The sequence below is a fragment of the Gadus morhua genome, chromosome 3 (assembly GCF_902167405.1).
Source record: "Gadus morhua chromosome 3, gadMor3.0, whole genome shotgun sequence".
Lineage (NCBI taxonomy): Eukaryota > Metazoa > Chordata > Actinopteri > Gadiformes > Gadidae > Gadus > Gadus morhua.
In genome coordinates this window covers 7559767-7576206 of record NC_044050.1, presented here as the reverse complement: position 1 = coordinate 7576206, position 16440 = coordinate 7559767, and the positions used below count along the sequence as shown (strand labels likewise).

Genomic DNA, 16440 nt, shown 5'->3' with positions numbered 1-16440 from the left:
TCGTCCCCGGGACAGGAAGGCCGGGAATGGCCTCCGGGGGCCCCCTCTGTGGGCGGTGGGCGCCCGCTTGAAGAGCCCCGAGCCCCGGGCCGGGAGGTTCGAGTCCAGGCGGACCACCTTGACCACCCCGCGATGGAGCATGAGGCCGGGGGGTTCAGGGGGGCCGCTCCCCGAGGACTCCAGGGTGGTGGTCAGGGCGCTGTCTATAGTATGGTGAGGCGAAGTCGAGGCTGATGGGGCCCACACTGACAGCAACAGCAAGACATAGCAGGGGAAAACAGCCATGGTCGCGGCACGTGGTAGAAAAACGATTTGCAAAAAATGCACAAAGAAATGATACTGATTATCCAGAGGGACCTGCAGGCAACGGTGTACCACTGTGGCTGATGGGATGGTCTTATACAGTCTGGAGACAGCTCTCACCTGCATTTTAAAAGCTCAAAAGGCGTTAGAATTCCCACACATGAGCTGGTGTCACACCTAGACTAAAGCATCCACATCCAGGATAATTGACACAAAAGGGGATTACGTTTTGGAGTGTTGGAATAGAGCAATAAAAAGCATCCCAGAGGAGGGACCTCATCTGTCATCAGAGGCGCCTTCATCCCCATAGCCTGCTTTCAAGAGGCTATGGATAAAGGATAAAGAAAGGAAATCGTATACAAAATAGTTTGTAAGTAAGTATGTTGTTAACGGGTACCAGAACCTTTGTTTATATCAATAGTGATAACTGTAGTAGTGTTTTTGTTACATACATCAGATAGATCTTATGGCATTAACAAAAATATGTCGTACTATAGTTCCTGGAAAAGTATGTATTTTAATACATACAGCAGGCAATAGCTATAAAATGACAATATCTAAAGGGATATAGAGGAGATTGTTTTTCCTATTTACCATTTGTTCAAATATTAATTCATCCAGCTGCCTGCGTTTAGTCGTCTCTTTCAGTTCCGACTCGGGAGTCCCAATACAACAATAAAACCTGCTTATCGTCACCTACTACACTCAAGCACTTAAAAGGTATTCATGTGTTTATGTTGTGGGTGTAAGAAGCAACACTCCCATCCATCAGATCCACCTTGCTGGCCACCCCCCCCCCCCCCTCTCCGCTATTGACACCCCATCACAACACCCATAAGGCTGCTGGCTGCTCTCTAGACGGCGACCGGATCACAGGCAGCGGCCAGCCGTCACCCAGCCGTCTGCATGTGAGGCCAGGTGACACAACCTGCTCAGAGAGGCCTCCCCACGGGAACACTCCAACCATGGAGGAGCCCTCCATGGTTGTGTTCCCAGGGTCACGGCTGAGCGTTACGACCCCAGGTAAGGAGCCGCGAGACAGGGAAGAGGTTAATGACCTGTGGCCGGTTAGGGGGGGGGGGGGGGGGGTCACTAATGCTTTAGAAAGCTGAGAGGTCAACCATTTCCCTACATTGTATTTGCTGAGACAATCAATTAAACGCTCTGTAATATATATGCTGTATATATATTATATCATTATAGTGGAATTAGATTGAGGTTTGTTTAAATTGTCCAATATAATGTTGCTGCTCATTTGGGGATTTAAGGCTCCTACAATAATAATAGTTATGCTAAAGATAATAGTTTATTATTAGTTAAGAGTACAGCATTTCTGGTTAGGTGTCAATGAAGGGGGACTTCAGACGTTCTGAATTGCAGTATAAAGACAAAAAAGAATGGGAAACATTGGTCTTGATTTACGGTAGCCATGTCTATCTGCAGATGTTGGTTAAGCCCACAAGATAGCGCCATTTACCAAACGTATATTTTCACCTTCCGAGGACGGTGAATCAGATGGTGCCTTTTGTTTAACAAATGATTCCCGAATGTTCTATGTTTTATTATTATATTCAACAATCACACCCGCACGCACGCACGCGCGCGCATGCGCGCGCACGCACGCACGCACTCACACGCACACACGCACACACAGAAGCGTTCTTGTTAGACATGGGGAAAAAATAACAAAAACTTTGCCCGACCTTCAGAGAATACTGCTGTGTTGTGTTTACTGTGGTCACTATTCTGACACTTTCTCATGCATGTAACAATGTTGATTGAAGTAGGCTAGGTAACATATTTTTACTTTTTTATGGCTTTTGAAATGTTCAAAAACCCTAGCTATCACTGGTTAAAAGGGAAAGAAGAAAATGATCACACTTTGATCTAGCTGTGGTGAAAATCTCTGAGATCTGGTTATAGTTGACCAGCTACTGAGCTATAGATGACCAGCTATATACCCAGCTATAGGCAGCTATAGGTGACCAGATATAGATGACTAGCTTTAGATGACCAGATAAAGATGACCAGCTATAGGTGACCAGCTATAAATGATCAGCTAAAGACCTAGCTATAAATTACCAGCTATATGCTATGGATGACAGCTATAGATGACAGCTATTGATAAGGGGTCACCAATCTTTGTGAAGCTGAGAGCCTCTATACGGACACCTGCCAAGTAGTTCCAGTCAGATTGTCTGTTCAGCCTTCAAAACGAGAGCTGGTGAATTGTGAATAATGCATTAAACTGTAATCAGAAAATGTGGTTATATCTGTAGACCCTAAAGTATCTGTGGTATAAAGGCTGGGACGAATTTCCAATTATAAATATGTACACTGTATGTTGAAAGTATAGACCGTCGCGATTCCCATTGAAATGAAAGGTGATTATTCTTCAAAACGAGAACTGGTAAATTGTGAAAAATGAATCAAACTGTAATCAGACAACGCAGTTCAATATGTACACACCATAATGTCAGTTCTCTGGCATACCTCCATTGCCAAGTGGTATCTAAGGCCAATCCTATTTACTGGAGGAGTGAACAACGTTTACAATTATAAATAAGGCATTTAGCAGACGCTTTTATCCAAAGCGACTTACATCGGTTAATTCACACATTGACACACCAACGGCAGAGTCAACCATGCAAGGCGACAGCCAGCTCGTCAGGAGCAGTTCGGGTTAAGTGTCTTGCTCAGGGACACATCAACACTCAGCTAGGAGGAGCCTGGGATTGAACTATTAACCTTTCGGTTACAAGACAACTGCTCTACCACCTGAGCTAAGCCGACCCCGATTCCAATGCCTTAGAACCTTACGGGAGAGTAATGATGTTTCAATGGAATTGGTCAAATCCTCAGGCGTCACCAGGGAAACAAAGTTATTGATTTTGAACAACTTCATATTTGGATTGTAAAACGCATGAAAATATAAATGAATGAATTTATTTTCTTTGGCAAGTGACCATGGTATAAGCGGGATAATGCCCTTCGAGGTGTCCAAAACATGTTTGATCGATCGTAATTAAAGGGGACTACTTTTTGAGGGAGATGAACTCAAACAGAGTATACATTTAATAAGCATGCAATATGAATAAGAGAAAGCATAATTATTAAAGTATTTGAATTGTTTTATTAGGTTGGCAAGCAAGAAGTAGTATAAACGGGATAATCACCTCAAGGCAGGGCAAGAAACAGTTTATATGCCCGGCTCGTGGAAGGTAACCCGTCCACGAGCCGGGCATATCAAACTGTTTATTGCCCTCCCTTGAGGTGATTATCTCTTACAAAATTAACAGTAATAGATGACCCGCTATAGATGACCAGCTATAGACCTAGCTATTGACCTAGCTATAGATAGTCCTTGCTATAGTACTAGCTATAGACCTAGATTACCAGCTATAAATGACCAGCTATAGACCTCACATAAATATACAGCTGTAGACTTAGCTATAAATGACCAGCTATAGAATACCAGCTATAGAATACCCGCTAGAGATGACCTGATATAGATGAACAGCTATAGACCTAGACATAGATGAACAGCTGTAGACCTAGCTATAGACCTAGACATAGATGACCAGCTATGGATGACCACCAGGCGTCTTCCCTTTGTTGCTTTTTGAATTTGATTGGCAGGTGGCAAGTTTATTGGTGTGATATAACTTTTTTGAATTACTAATGAAACATAGCAACACCATCACTTGATTCATTATTGTCATTATAAAGATACAGAACCAATACAATAAATCATGTATGATACACAATATCTTATTTTTAGATTATTATCTGCCACAAAAAGTCTCTCACACACACACACACACACACACACACAAACACACACACACACACACACACACACACACACACACACACACACACACACACACACACACACACACACACACACACACACACGTTATTTCGGTGGTATATCTTTGTACAGGACCAGTGACACCACCATGGCTGCAACCTGTAGGTCAATAAATAAAAATAATTAATCAACAAAATATAATAAAAATATATATCTATAGAGAAATCTCTCTCTGTCTCTCTGTCTCTGTCTCTCTCTCTCTCTCTCTCTCTCTCTCTCTCTCTCTCTCTCTCTCTCTCTCTCTCTCTCTCTCTCTCTCTCTCTCTCTCTCTCTCTCTCTCTCTCTCTCTCTCTCTCTCTCTCTCTATATATATATATAAATCTATATATCATATATATATATCTCTCATCATATATATATAAATAAACATATATATAAACATACACTTTTTTAATGTAGCCTACATTCTTAATTTGTTATAATCATCGTCAGTGTTGGGGAGTAACGGAATACATACCGGCGTTCTACACATTATAAGTAGGCCTAACTGTTTTCCGTTACAGTTACAATTTAAATTGTTGGTATTTAGAATACAGTTGCATTGTTGAAATCAATGGATTACATGACGATACTTCTGTTTTAAGAGTTTATTCGTGCTTTCACACCAACAGCATTTAGTGCGCATTAAACGAGTTGGGCCCTTGGTTTAGTACGTTTATGTTGGTGTGAATGCAACCACCTCACTTAACAGGTAACTGGCACCCGCTCAGCCGCGCGCATTATGGGAATTATTGTTTGATTAGCGGTAACTCCAAGACTAGCAGCACATAGTCGGACTGTCGGGTGAAAATGAGTCGTAGCTGCTCAACATGGAGTCAAGAGGAGACGGAATGTTTATTGGATATTTGGACAGACAACCTCATAAAACGCATGCTGGAAAACATAGCCTACATAAAAATGGTGATGCATTTAACACATTCAGCACCAGGATGAGGGAGAAGGAGTTCGACCGGTCCACAACTGTCTTTTTTTTCTCTCTCCCTCTCCCTCTCTCTCATTCTCTCTCTATGTGATTTTATAGGCAACACCCATGGACAATGGAAGTGGGGGGGCTGGGGGGGCTGGGGGGGCTGGGGGGGCTGCAGCCCCCCCCTGGTGGCGAGAGGCTGAATGTGAAATGCAAAAACCCCCGTGTAAATAAATAAATACATAAATATATCAGACTATTATTATACCATTGTCATTTTATTTACATAACTCAAACAACATATTTGACTATAAATGTCACAAGCATGATTTGATTCACAAAATGTAGTAGGCCTACCACAAACACAGCATAACGACCGTTTAAAGTGTTCTACTCTGGACGTCATCAACTAGGCTAGCACTATGTTACTTGTTCATAACACTGTCTAATGCATAATATCAGTACCTTGTGCGTGCAATTAAATATTTGAGGTCTTAATTAAAGACATATTCTGAGAAATACTTGCATTTCATGTGTGATTCAATGAAGCACATTCACAAGTTGGCCTTATGGTGTATTTCTAAAACCTCTGGTCTAATACAGGCAGTGGCGGTTTTAGGCACGGGCGAACCGGGCAGCCGGGGCGGCATATTTGTGGGGGGCGGCAAATCACATGGGGGGCGCCACGAGCAGTATAAAAAAAATGACCCCCCCCCCCCCCCATTTTTTTTAGATGTAATATAGCAAATATCTTTCGCATAGACATACTGTAGCAGGTTCACAGAGCGCTTGGACACCAGGTTTGCTTTTTCCAACAGAAAAGTCCTTTTATTTAGATCGCTCAGTCCAACAAAACATAATTCCTTGCACGTAAATCATAACTCCGCTCCAAGCGGTCACAGGATGCGTTCCAGGCGATCTCTGGTGGTGATCGCCCCTGCCTCTCTCTCTGCTCCCCGGTTCCCCCACTAACCACAAAGCAGGCACATATACACTGTATACAAACATTCCTGAGTGCTGACACCTGCTCACACTCAGGTCCGACCCCTCCCCCCCCAGCCAATCCGGTGCGCTCCCAACCTGCCCATACTCCCCCTGCAGGCCAGACGTCACACGTCCCCCCACACATACCCATAGTCTTTGTTCCTCTACAGCAATTTATATAATATAGTGCACTTTCAGGGAGACTTGGGCCTGAAGCATTCAGCCAGTTTGAACAGAAGAACCCACCAGAATAGGCCTGTTTAGTAAGCAGAATACGATGCTGCATTCCTACACTTATAAAATGCAATTCAATGTGGAAGTAATCCAAGTATTCAGAATATGATACTCAGATTGAGTAATGGGACGGAATATGTTACAAATTACATCTTTGGGCATGTATTCTGTATTCTGTAACTTTAAAATATTTTAAAAGTATATTTCCCAACACTGATCATTGTAGGTAGTAAAGATGAAATAATAAAAGGTGCTGTAGATTTAAGCACTATATTTTCAGTGTAATTAGAGTTCGAAATGCCATAGCCATCCATTAGCTAGAAGTGAGTGAAATGCTGTGGGGGAATATCAACAATATTGTTTTAGTTGAGTTCATGAGATCCATCTTGCCTATACACAGGTGAGTGATTGCAAAACAGAGCAGAGAGATAAGGGACGTTTTTGTTGGGTTGTTAAGTTTCAAAGTCTTTTTTGCTCTCTAACATACAACAGTACGTTTTAATTAATCTAACATACAACAGCTTTATTGAGCATATGGGAGTGTTTTCCATACCTCAATGAGAGCAATCCACGCCACCACTCCTCCGATGATCGCAGCGTTGTCCTTTAACAGCTGGATAATCTTGTCATGACGCATGTGATTCACAAACCAAACGGGGGATGGTATTTGGTCACGTTGTGGAAGTTAGTGTAATTATGGTATCCACAGCATTATAACTAAAACAAACATAAAAAGACACATTACATACACATTACAATTCAAATCACTCTAGAGGCTAGAGGTGTGCACCTAATCTGGCATATAAGTACAATAAATACAGTTTGGGAGACGGAGTGAGTAAGTTGATTCCTCCAATTGTATTGCCAGCAGCAAACAACTTGCAATACCATAGTCTCTGGACTCTAAAAGTAATATAAAATAGAGATATATTCTTAGTCAAGCGACTTTTACAACTGAGTACTTTTGATACTATTGTCTCTCTGTGAAAGGAATAATAAAAGACTGATTCATTTTCTGTTTCGAGTTACTTTTACAACTAGGTATGTGATGGTTTTTCTGTCTATGATGGTGGGTGGTTGGTTCTCCAGTTGACAAGATGAAAACTCATCAGTTCAGAATGTTTGTTGGGTGTTTATTGTGTTGTATCGACAAGTAATGCATGCAGCCGTGGTGATGTAGTTAAAGGAAGAACTTACATCGTACATGGTGGTATACCAGACAGGGGACAGGGTACCTGCAGGACTTTTTTCAAAGTTTTTAACAATTGTGTCATCCAGATCTTTAAAAATGTCAGCAGCCTGTGACATTTTTAGAAGAAAGAAGAAATGGAGGTCATGTTATCAGACATACACAGAGAGCAAATAGTCAAGTAAGGTTACCCAGCATCTATAAACTTAGAATATCGAGGTCTACAGGGACCGTTCCTATTATGTTGAATCCCCTTTTGTAAACATATGTGATTCACGCGGAGGGAAGCTAAAACACAGATCAAATAAAGAAACAAATCATCATAACGGAAGCCTCATACCTCCGCCTTGAACACGAACGTGAGCACAGCCGCTGCAATTTCAGCCACGAAGATGATCAACAACAGGGTGAAGAACTGGTTGGACAGAAATCATGTGACACAGAGAATGAAAAAAACCTATGGAATTAGTCTATACCCTGGATTATGTTTTTTTTATAATATAATATATAATAATTATTAATGATTAACAAAGGGTATTTTGACCTTTGACATATTGGTCATTTTCCTAAAATCATGTGACCCTACTAAACGTCATGCCCATAATCCCTAGACGTAAATTAGCTGACATGTGGAAGATACCGCTTATGAGTCTGCTTCACCTACAAGTAATAAAGAGCAGGTGGGGTTGAAGGGGTTTGGGCTGGCCTGCTGCCAGGCTTCTGCTATATGGGGATCAAAGCCAGGACCTTCATGCCCGTTACTCAAACACTAACGCTATCCCTCAGACAAAGCTATATACCCCGGTCGGCAGTTGCTCAGGAGGTAGAGCGGGTTGCCTGGTAACCGGAGGGTTGCTGGTTTAATCCCCGGCTCCTCCTGGCTGAGTGTCGAGGTGTCCCTGAGCAGGACACCTCACCCTGAATGCTCGGGGCAGAGTGGTGTGGAAGAAATCATGACCGCCATTCCTTCCCGAGGAGACTCCACTTCCTCTCCTCTACGCGCCTGTGTTCCCTTATGGAGCGGACCCGCTGTGCTCACCGTCATCGCCATGCAGCGGTTCTCCCTGACGGCGCCACGGCAGCCCAGGAGGCCCATGATCAGCAGCGCCCGGCCGATGGCCATCAGCAGGTAGCTGACGGGGGCCAGCTGGGCCAGGCCACCGGGGACTTGGTCCACGTTCCCCAGCAGCTCCATCAGAGAGCCGTCGTCTAGGATCAGCCAGATGCCCATGGCCAGCATGGCTACATCTGCCAGCTGGTTGAGGATGGATTATAGGGAGAGTTAGGAAGAATGAGAATAAAGGAAAGGGGTTATACTAAACCCTATAAAGGATATACTAAACCTTTTGAGGTCTTGGTTAAAAAAAATCAAATAATCAAATAAAATATTATTGAAAACAAAAACAATGTTTAGAAGCCAGATAAGGGACGGGGTGAAGAGTTGGACAAAGTATGCTAGAACATGTTAGAGCATGGTTGAACAAAGTTAGGGGACTACCAGCGGTAGGAAAAGGGAAAAGGGTGCGGAAAGCCATGAGCAAAGGCCTTGAAACATTCAGTAGCTACAAATTCTAATAATTGCATTAGGCTACATATGTTTTAACATGAATGCATGGACACTTTAAAGACTAATGATGTATAGATCTATGCCACCAAATGGATATCTACATGTCACCAAATATAAGGTTTGATGGGGTCTTCTATAGTCTAGTATCTGTGTTATAAACATTGGCTCAATTGGTGTACAAGTATAGCAGACCAAAATTTACAGAGAAGCCCTCAAAGCACAAAGCAGCTCAGACTGATAGAGGAGAGACTGAGAGAGAGAGACAGGAAATGGAGGCGACACCTCTGGGGCCATGATAATGAAAGGATTTCCACTTACGAAGATGATGCCATTGAAGACGAACATCATGGTTTTCAAGAAAAAAGAGCAGTACATCTTGGCTGGTAGATCAGTTGTCCAACTGTAAAAAATAAAAAGGAGGCTTAGAATAAAGCCCGTTTACATGTTCTGATATTAGCACCTTTGTTTTTTAAACATGACCCTGAGTAGTTGTTTTTATTCACAAAATAACCAAAGTGATTGGCCCATAGAAGGTTGTAAAATTCTGTTTTGGAGGGATGCAATGCTTAAAGCAAGCAACTCAACACTTAACCAAAGTCATTTCAGACACTATAGACAATATAAAACAATGTTCATAACTTTCACATTGTTCAAGCCCTTTAAGGATATTGGTTAATTGCAAGCACTTGATGCAATGGTTTGGTTTGATATGAGTATTTATAAACATAAATGAATAAATTAAATAAAGTAACATATGATATAGTGTCTATCAAAAACCTGGAGAAAGTTTAACATTACTACTTAAGTAAATCAAGCCAGGACCTCTCAGTAGGATTTTACACGTTGATATTAAATGTTGTTTAAGGATATTAATGAATGTTCTGACCTTCTTTACTCTGGGTACAGAGTCACGATCGTGGTGTATTGGAAACAACCAAATGATGCCGGATCATTGTTGTATATAATTAATATAATATATAATAGAATAATTTGATTTTAACTAAAAAGGCTATGCATGAGAAAAAAAAAGGATGAAATGATAACTCATACATGAGTTGAAAGAGAGTTGGTGTTCTGGTAGTGCATCTCAGTTACAAGACCAGGGCATATATTATAAATGGAACACATAACATTGTCTTAATGAAAAATTCTGTTACCTCTTGTGAAATTGTTCTATCCGTCCCGATGCTCAATTATGAATCTCCTTGATCAAATGGTTTAATTCTATTTAAAGGTATTTAAACTCTCTTTCTCTCTCTCACACACACACACACACACACACACACACACACACACACACACACACACACACACACACACACCACAAAAAAACAAGGTAAAACCATAAAGGATGGTTGAGTAATAGTTCACCTCAATGAACAGCACTCATCAAAACTGAATATTGTCTATATTTCACAGGTCTATATTTTTATGACTAAGCAATATTTCAATACACATTAAAATGCTGGAGATAACATAAATGCATATTTATACTGACTCAGTACGACTACACTACATGGACACATACATCTAATCTGCCAAAGGCAGATTAGAGATTGATTTTGAGAAGGAGCGGTCTTCAATACGTGGATGTATGGTGAGGTTGGTAGGTAAGTTAAATGGCATTGTTATGCATATTAAAAATGGTTTACTGGAAGTAAGGATATCACCACTTTCTTTTTCCAGATCAGTCTTCAAATTTGGCATGGGTATATGGACTCCCTAATAGTAGCCATTTTCAACAGCTAAGCCTACAAGTTTGACACAATGTTATATTCGTTTAAATTTGTTGTAAAGCTGTTTACATATGCACATATTTCACTTTTAAATTTAATTTCCCTTGTGTATCTCTGCCGTCTTTGAACTTAATGCTGAGTCACCTGGTACGAGTGCCAAGTATGCAGCATGTGCGCAGCTTTGACCTCCGGCTCCAAATGGTTATATGGGTTGTAAATAAATGTTGCCATGACGAATGGTGCATGGGTACCAAGTTTCACTCATATTTCACATTCCTAGTTGTAATGACAGAATATTAAAAACTTTCAGGCCTGCATCCCTTACTCATACAAGTTCTACAAGCCAGCAAGAATTAGCATTTTTGAGCTTCTTGTTTCAGATATGGCTGAATATTTCAGGAAAAAAACAAATACAATAGGGTTCCTACGTTTTTCGTAGGACCCCTAATAACTGAAGGACAAAGCATTTTGAGAATGGATCCATTATTTATTAATTTTGGGCTAACAAAGTATAACAGAACCGCTAACAAGGACTTAACACCGAAAATACATTTCAAAGACACTCTCCAGGCACATAAATGAATAGTTAAGGGAAAATGCAGTAACAAGGCCATTTGTGAATGGAGATTGAAAAGTAAAAAAGAATTTACCTCAGACAAAAACAAAATAAAACAGGCACTTTTACAGCATTAAATATAGGCCACTTGGTATTGGAAGAATAGGTACAGAGATGCAGTACTACAATATGCCCACATGAGGGCAGTGCAACAAGTTAATCTACAATTTCCCTCTACGTACAAGTGCTTCCAAGGAAGGATAGACAATGAGCAGAAGCAAACTGCATAGCTGTGCCGTTTGGTTCTTGGGATTGTGAATGTAACAGTCATGTCAGAATCATAAGGGGCATATTAAATGGAATATGCAGAGAAGCAAGCTGCAGGGAAAATAAATACAATTGGGCACATTCATAATGTTACTGTACATTTTTGGCAATTGTAGTTATTTGGCATTCTTCTGTGATTGAGCATGCATTTACCGCTTTTTTTTGCTGACAGACTATTTCTGTTATAAATCAGCTGCAGTGTGCTTGCGCAAGCACTATGGTTCAGAGACAAATCAGCAGGCACATCCACTTTGACTGCTCGGGGGCTTGTCCGTGAGGCTGGCTCCTTTCTCATTGGTTGAGACACCGGCCAGCTCGCCATTGACCGTTTCATTCATCCTTTCACAGATGACATCCACCAGCTTGTCAAAGACTTGCTTCACGTTGATGTTGTCCTTAGCGCTGGTCTCAAAGAACTGGAAGCCTGGACAAGACAGAGACTGATATTTACCAAGATTGCATTTATCTAGTTGGCTTCTTACGCTATAAGCTCATTAATGGACAGATCTGATCATGTTTTGCTTGCCTCACCAAGGTTTTGCAGCTAGATGAAAGAAAACTTAATGGATTCAGCTTGAGCGATAAGGGGGAATGTGAGATCATGGGGACAGAGAGCGTGTGTGTGTGTACCTAGCTCGCTGGCGAGCCTTTGTCCGTCCACCGTGGGGACCTGTCTGTCCTCCTCGAGATCTACCTTGTTGCCCACCAAGACCACTTGAGCATTGTCCCAGGAGTACGTTTTCACCTGGGTGGCCCTGGGAAACACAGAATACACAGTCACGTAGAAGTTGATATGTCTGTCCCTAACCTTTTTTTCTATTGAAGGACAGCTTCGATAGCAAAATCCAGACCTTAAAAGCAGATTCCAAACATTTCTTGTTTACCATCTGTGGCCCGAGGCTAAACGCCCCTGAATCACAGAACATTTGACAACAGTGGGCAGGGCTTCAGGGGCTGGGACGCATGAAATGTAGAGGGAGTCGTGGAGTGCCGTCGGTAGAGGAGACAGAGGGAATGGGGCGTGGCTTCGGGACCTGATAAGACGACGATAAGACAGCGTGCGGAGGGCGGTCTCTGAGGGCAGAACTAGTTTGGTAGGCTTCAGTTGTAAGGCAGTTCTAAAAATAAAAATGTGCCATCCCAAAATTATTCCGTTCCATCTGCTCCTTCAATTTAATATACATAATTTAACCAATTATGACTTCAACTTTGTTCAAGTTAGAAGATACAATCTCGTAGACCGATAGCCGGTCATCATTTATGTATAAAAAAAAAAAAAAAAAAAAAAAAAAAAATCGTATATTATATATATTTTCTTATTTTTTAATATATACAAATTATGACTGGCTAATCTGTCTGAGATACACACACACACACACCATTTTTATAATGCCGACATTGTTATATATTGCAAGCACAGTTTGTATTATCCCTCATTTCACTACATGCAATGAAGGAACGTGCCTCATTGGTGCTGGTTATTTTCCTTTACTCAATTCGAATCCGAAAATAAGTCAGTTTGTGCCGATCATTCACGTATTTGCCGCACCAGATTTACTGGGTCATGGCATTGCAATGAAAATGCCACATCAGCAGATCACAAGCATTTATAAAGATCAATATGTTGATGGTTTGGCTTGTACTTTACAACCATCCTTCGGGGCAGTCAGATTGTATATGACTGCGTTGTCACGGTCTATGATTGGAAAGCCACCGGGCTGTGGCCCCTTGTGTAACCAGGATGTTTATCTACAAGGATGGTGGCCCTTCTCCACTTAAACTGGGAGTAATCTCTATGAAAACATCACAAACAACAAACCTATTCCAATCATATACTCAATCCCATTTGTTACTTTAAAACAATTAGCAAAAACAGCATTGTGAGAAAAAGGTATACAATTACATAAATAGCTTTTGTGAGATTCAACGCCCGAACATCCAAAACAGAAAGGAGAGTAAAACAAAACCATCAACAAGCTATTAGATTAGAACGAACTAGAGGGAGGGCCAGACAGACGGTGGAGGCCTACCAGTCTTGAACAGCGGAGAAGGACTCCTGGCTGGTGATGTCATACATGAGCAGGAAGCCCATGGCGCCCCTGTAGTAGGCTGTGGTGATGGTCCTGTAGCGCTCCTGGCCTGCTGTGTCCTACACAAACACGCACACACACACACACACACACCCACAGACACACGCACGCGCACACAGTAGGCCAGCATTTAAACAGTTAACACGGCTTGAGCCCTGCAAAGTGAATGATTAACTCAGGATTTTGCAAAAGATCCATCCTCCCCCTGCAACCTTCCCATCATGCACCATGGTTTTCCACACCCAGTAAGCAAACCAATACAGGGCCTGCCTTATGACAACACATCGGCGGTGCGGCCATCAGCCGTGTACACAGCAGAGGGGAGAGCCTCATATCAGCACCTGATGTGACGCTGACCTCGAGCCAGTGACGAGCCAATCCTGGACATCCAACCTGGCCTGGCACTATTCAACCCTGCCCTAACAATAGCCATCCATTTATCACAACTATTATCGGAATTTAGTGCGGAAAAAAAAAAAAGTATGTAAAATAATATTTTACATACAAAATATCTGATTATTAATTTGAAGATTTTACAAGTCATATTTGTAATTACTATTTGGGTTTACTATCCCTTTAATCAATAGGTACATTTATAAATTTCCCAATCGTGCTTTTAGTACATTTATATTTATTAAAAGCACGAACATATGAAATGACTGCATAGCCCAATTTCAACTTTTCACACTAGAACATGAATGTTTTCTTCACTGTAACCCAGCACTTGTAAGTGTCATTTACTTTTCGACAAGACAGTAATTTGACATATTGGGCATTTAGGCCACGTTATGAACAACATGAGGGACACTGTGACACATAAGTGACACACAAGACCAAAATGATTGATTGCATTTCAACAAGCAGGCTCTCCTCACCCATATCTGCAGCTTCACCCTCTTCTCGTTCCTGTAGATGGTCTTCACCTTGAAGTCGATGCCCACCGTGCTGACGAAGGCCGAGGTGAAGGAGTTGTCGGCGTAGCGGAAGAGGAAGGACGTCTTGCCCACACTGCTGTTGCCAATGATCAGCAGCTTGAACATGTAGTCGAAGTTCTGGTCGGCTGAGTCCCTCTGGACCTGCGTCTCCGGCCCGGCCCCCTGGTCTCCGACTACAGCCATCTGCTCACAGCAAACACAGAGCTGGAGCTCCTCTTGTGCACTGGGAGTTGTTGCAATCACTAATTGGCCATTGAATTTGGCACCAGGTGATGTCACTTTACATTGCAAGTGACCAGCTGGTGATGACTGTAGAGCAAGGCCACTGCTTACAGACAGGGGGAAGCAACCTGTGTAGTTAGCCCCGTCCTTTAATACATAGAAAGGGACTAACGTAGGGTAGGGGATAGGAGAGGGATGAATATTGATCAGGACTTCAGCTGTAGATCAGAGTCCTTCAGGGAGTCTGGCCGGGGCCCCTATGTTGTAATCAATCTTGCGAGTGGTTGTAGCGTGGATTCCGCCCTCCCAAAACCGTGGAGGAAATTAGCGGTTCCTTTACATTTAAGAGCCTAATTTGGCTGAAGTTAGAGGTTGGCTTTTAATGCAAAAACAACAAATGAGGCCAATTGAAATGAAAATAAATCTTCATTTTTACACACACACACACACACACACACACACACACACACACACACACACACACACACACACACACCTTTCCCCCCCCTCTTCAACCTCTAGGCACAGATGCTGAGCGGAGTCCATCTTGTGCCTGTCCTGCAGAGGAGAGAGCTCCTTGAGGCAAGCTCAGCAATATTCCTCCCAGAGCCATGAACATATCCTGGCCCGCATGCTGGACGCTCAGCAAAATGCATCCATAGATCTCCTATATGCGCAGCCAGCGTTCGTTTCAAACTCAACACACAGCAACAGATGACAAACAAACCTATGTAAACACCGCAGTTGCGTTTTTAATGATTACATTTTACAAACAGCTGTTGAGAAAGACTGCATTACACACCAAACATGTGTACACAAAACGTATGCGGAACTTCGCCTGACATCTTGACGTTCGAGTACATCAACTACCATTCCACCTGCTGGACTTCGATAAGTAAATGTTTAATTCGCACGAACTTTTTTGAACTACCAAGACTGGGTGGGTTTGCCCACACATAAAGCGGTAAAACGACAACATGCCAAGTGAACACCATCAACCATCGTTGGAAGGCAAAGGACATTTTTACCTTGAATTCCCTTTCAGTGTTTCCCACGTTGGTACCTGTCTCGAGGCGCTCCTCCGGTCACTGAGCCTTGCGCGACGCCCAAGGGTTGCTGCTCCTCCTACCTTGCGCTTATTCCCGGACCTCCAGAAATGCCTACAACCATGAAGTCAGTGCGTTTGTTTTAAGATCAAATGCGATGCTTTATCGAGAACGCATGCGTCATTTTGGTCATTTTCCACGTGTGAACCTCAGTAAGGATGCGAGGCATCATCACCAGGCAGCACCGTGTCCAGTGCGCATTTCAGTCGCGACGCACCACTCAGTTGCTAAATAGTGGAACGGAAAAACCCTGAATTCGGAGATTTCGTAATTGGTTCATATAATATGCCACTTCTCTCCTGCATAATGCGTTCATGCACCTGGCTAGTACGGACAAGAGCACGACAGTCTGCTTTGTTTTGCAATGTAGGCTAACATTACACAAATAGACGGATTTCTCATGAAAATA

At 42.3% G+C, this 16440-nt stretch overlaps 2 protein-coding genes across 3 annotated transcripts in view; both read right to left on the bottom strand.

The window, feature by feature from the left end:
* dand5 (DAN domain family, member 5) overlaps nucleotides 1-285 on the bottom strand; it is a 1219-nt gene extending 934 nt beyond the window's left edge. The window contains exon 1 of the mRNA XM_030351417.1: nucleotides 1-285. This exon is cut by the window's left edge and continues 207 nt beyond it. Within this exon, the coding sequence (XP_030207277.1) occupies nucleotides 1-285 (285 nt within the window).
* A 10976-nt stretch (nucleotides 286-11261) lies between these two features.
* On the bottom strand, nucleotides 11262-16214 carry LOC115540567 (ras-related protein Rab-3D). Of its 2 annotated transcripts, none has more exons than XM_030351984.1 (5): nucleotides 15989-16214; nucleotides 14644-14886; nucleotides 13709-13827; nucleotides 12309-12433; nucleotides 11262-12102 (listed from the first exon to the last, which is right to left on the bottom strand). In XM_030351984.1, the coding sequence occupies exons 2-5, from the start codon at nucleotides 14884-14886 to the stop codon at nucleotides 11912-11914; spliced, it is 678 nt and encodes a 225-aa protein (XP_030207844.1). In that variant the 5' UTR covers nucleotides 15989-16214; the 3' UTR covers nucleotides 11262-11911. The 2 variants fall into 2 exon arrangements, with proteins under 2 accessions (XP_030207844.1, XP_030207843.1); XM_030351983.1 differs by having other exon boundaries at nucleotides 15954-16208.
* Nucleotides 16215-16440: the final 226 nt, after the last annotated feature.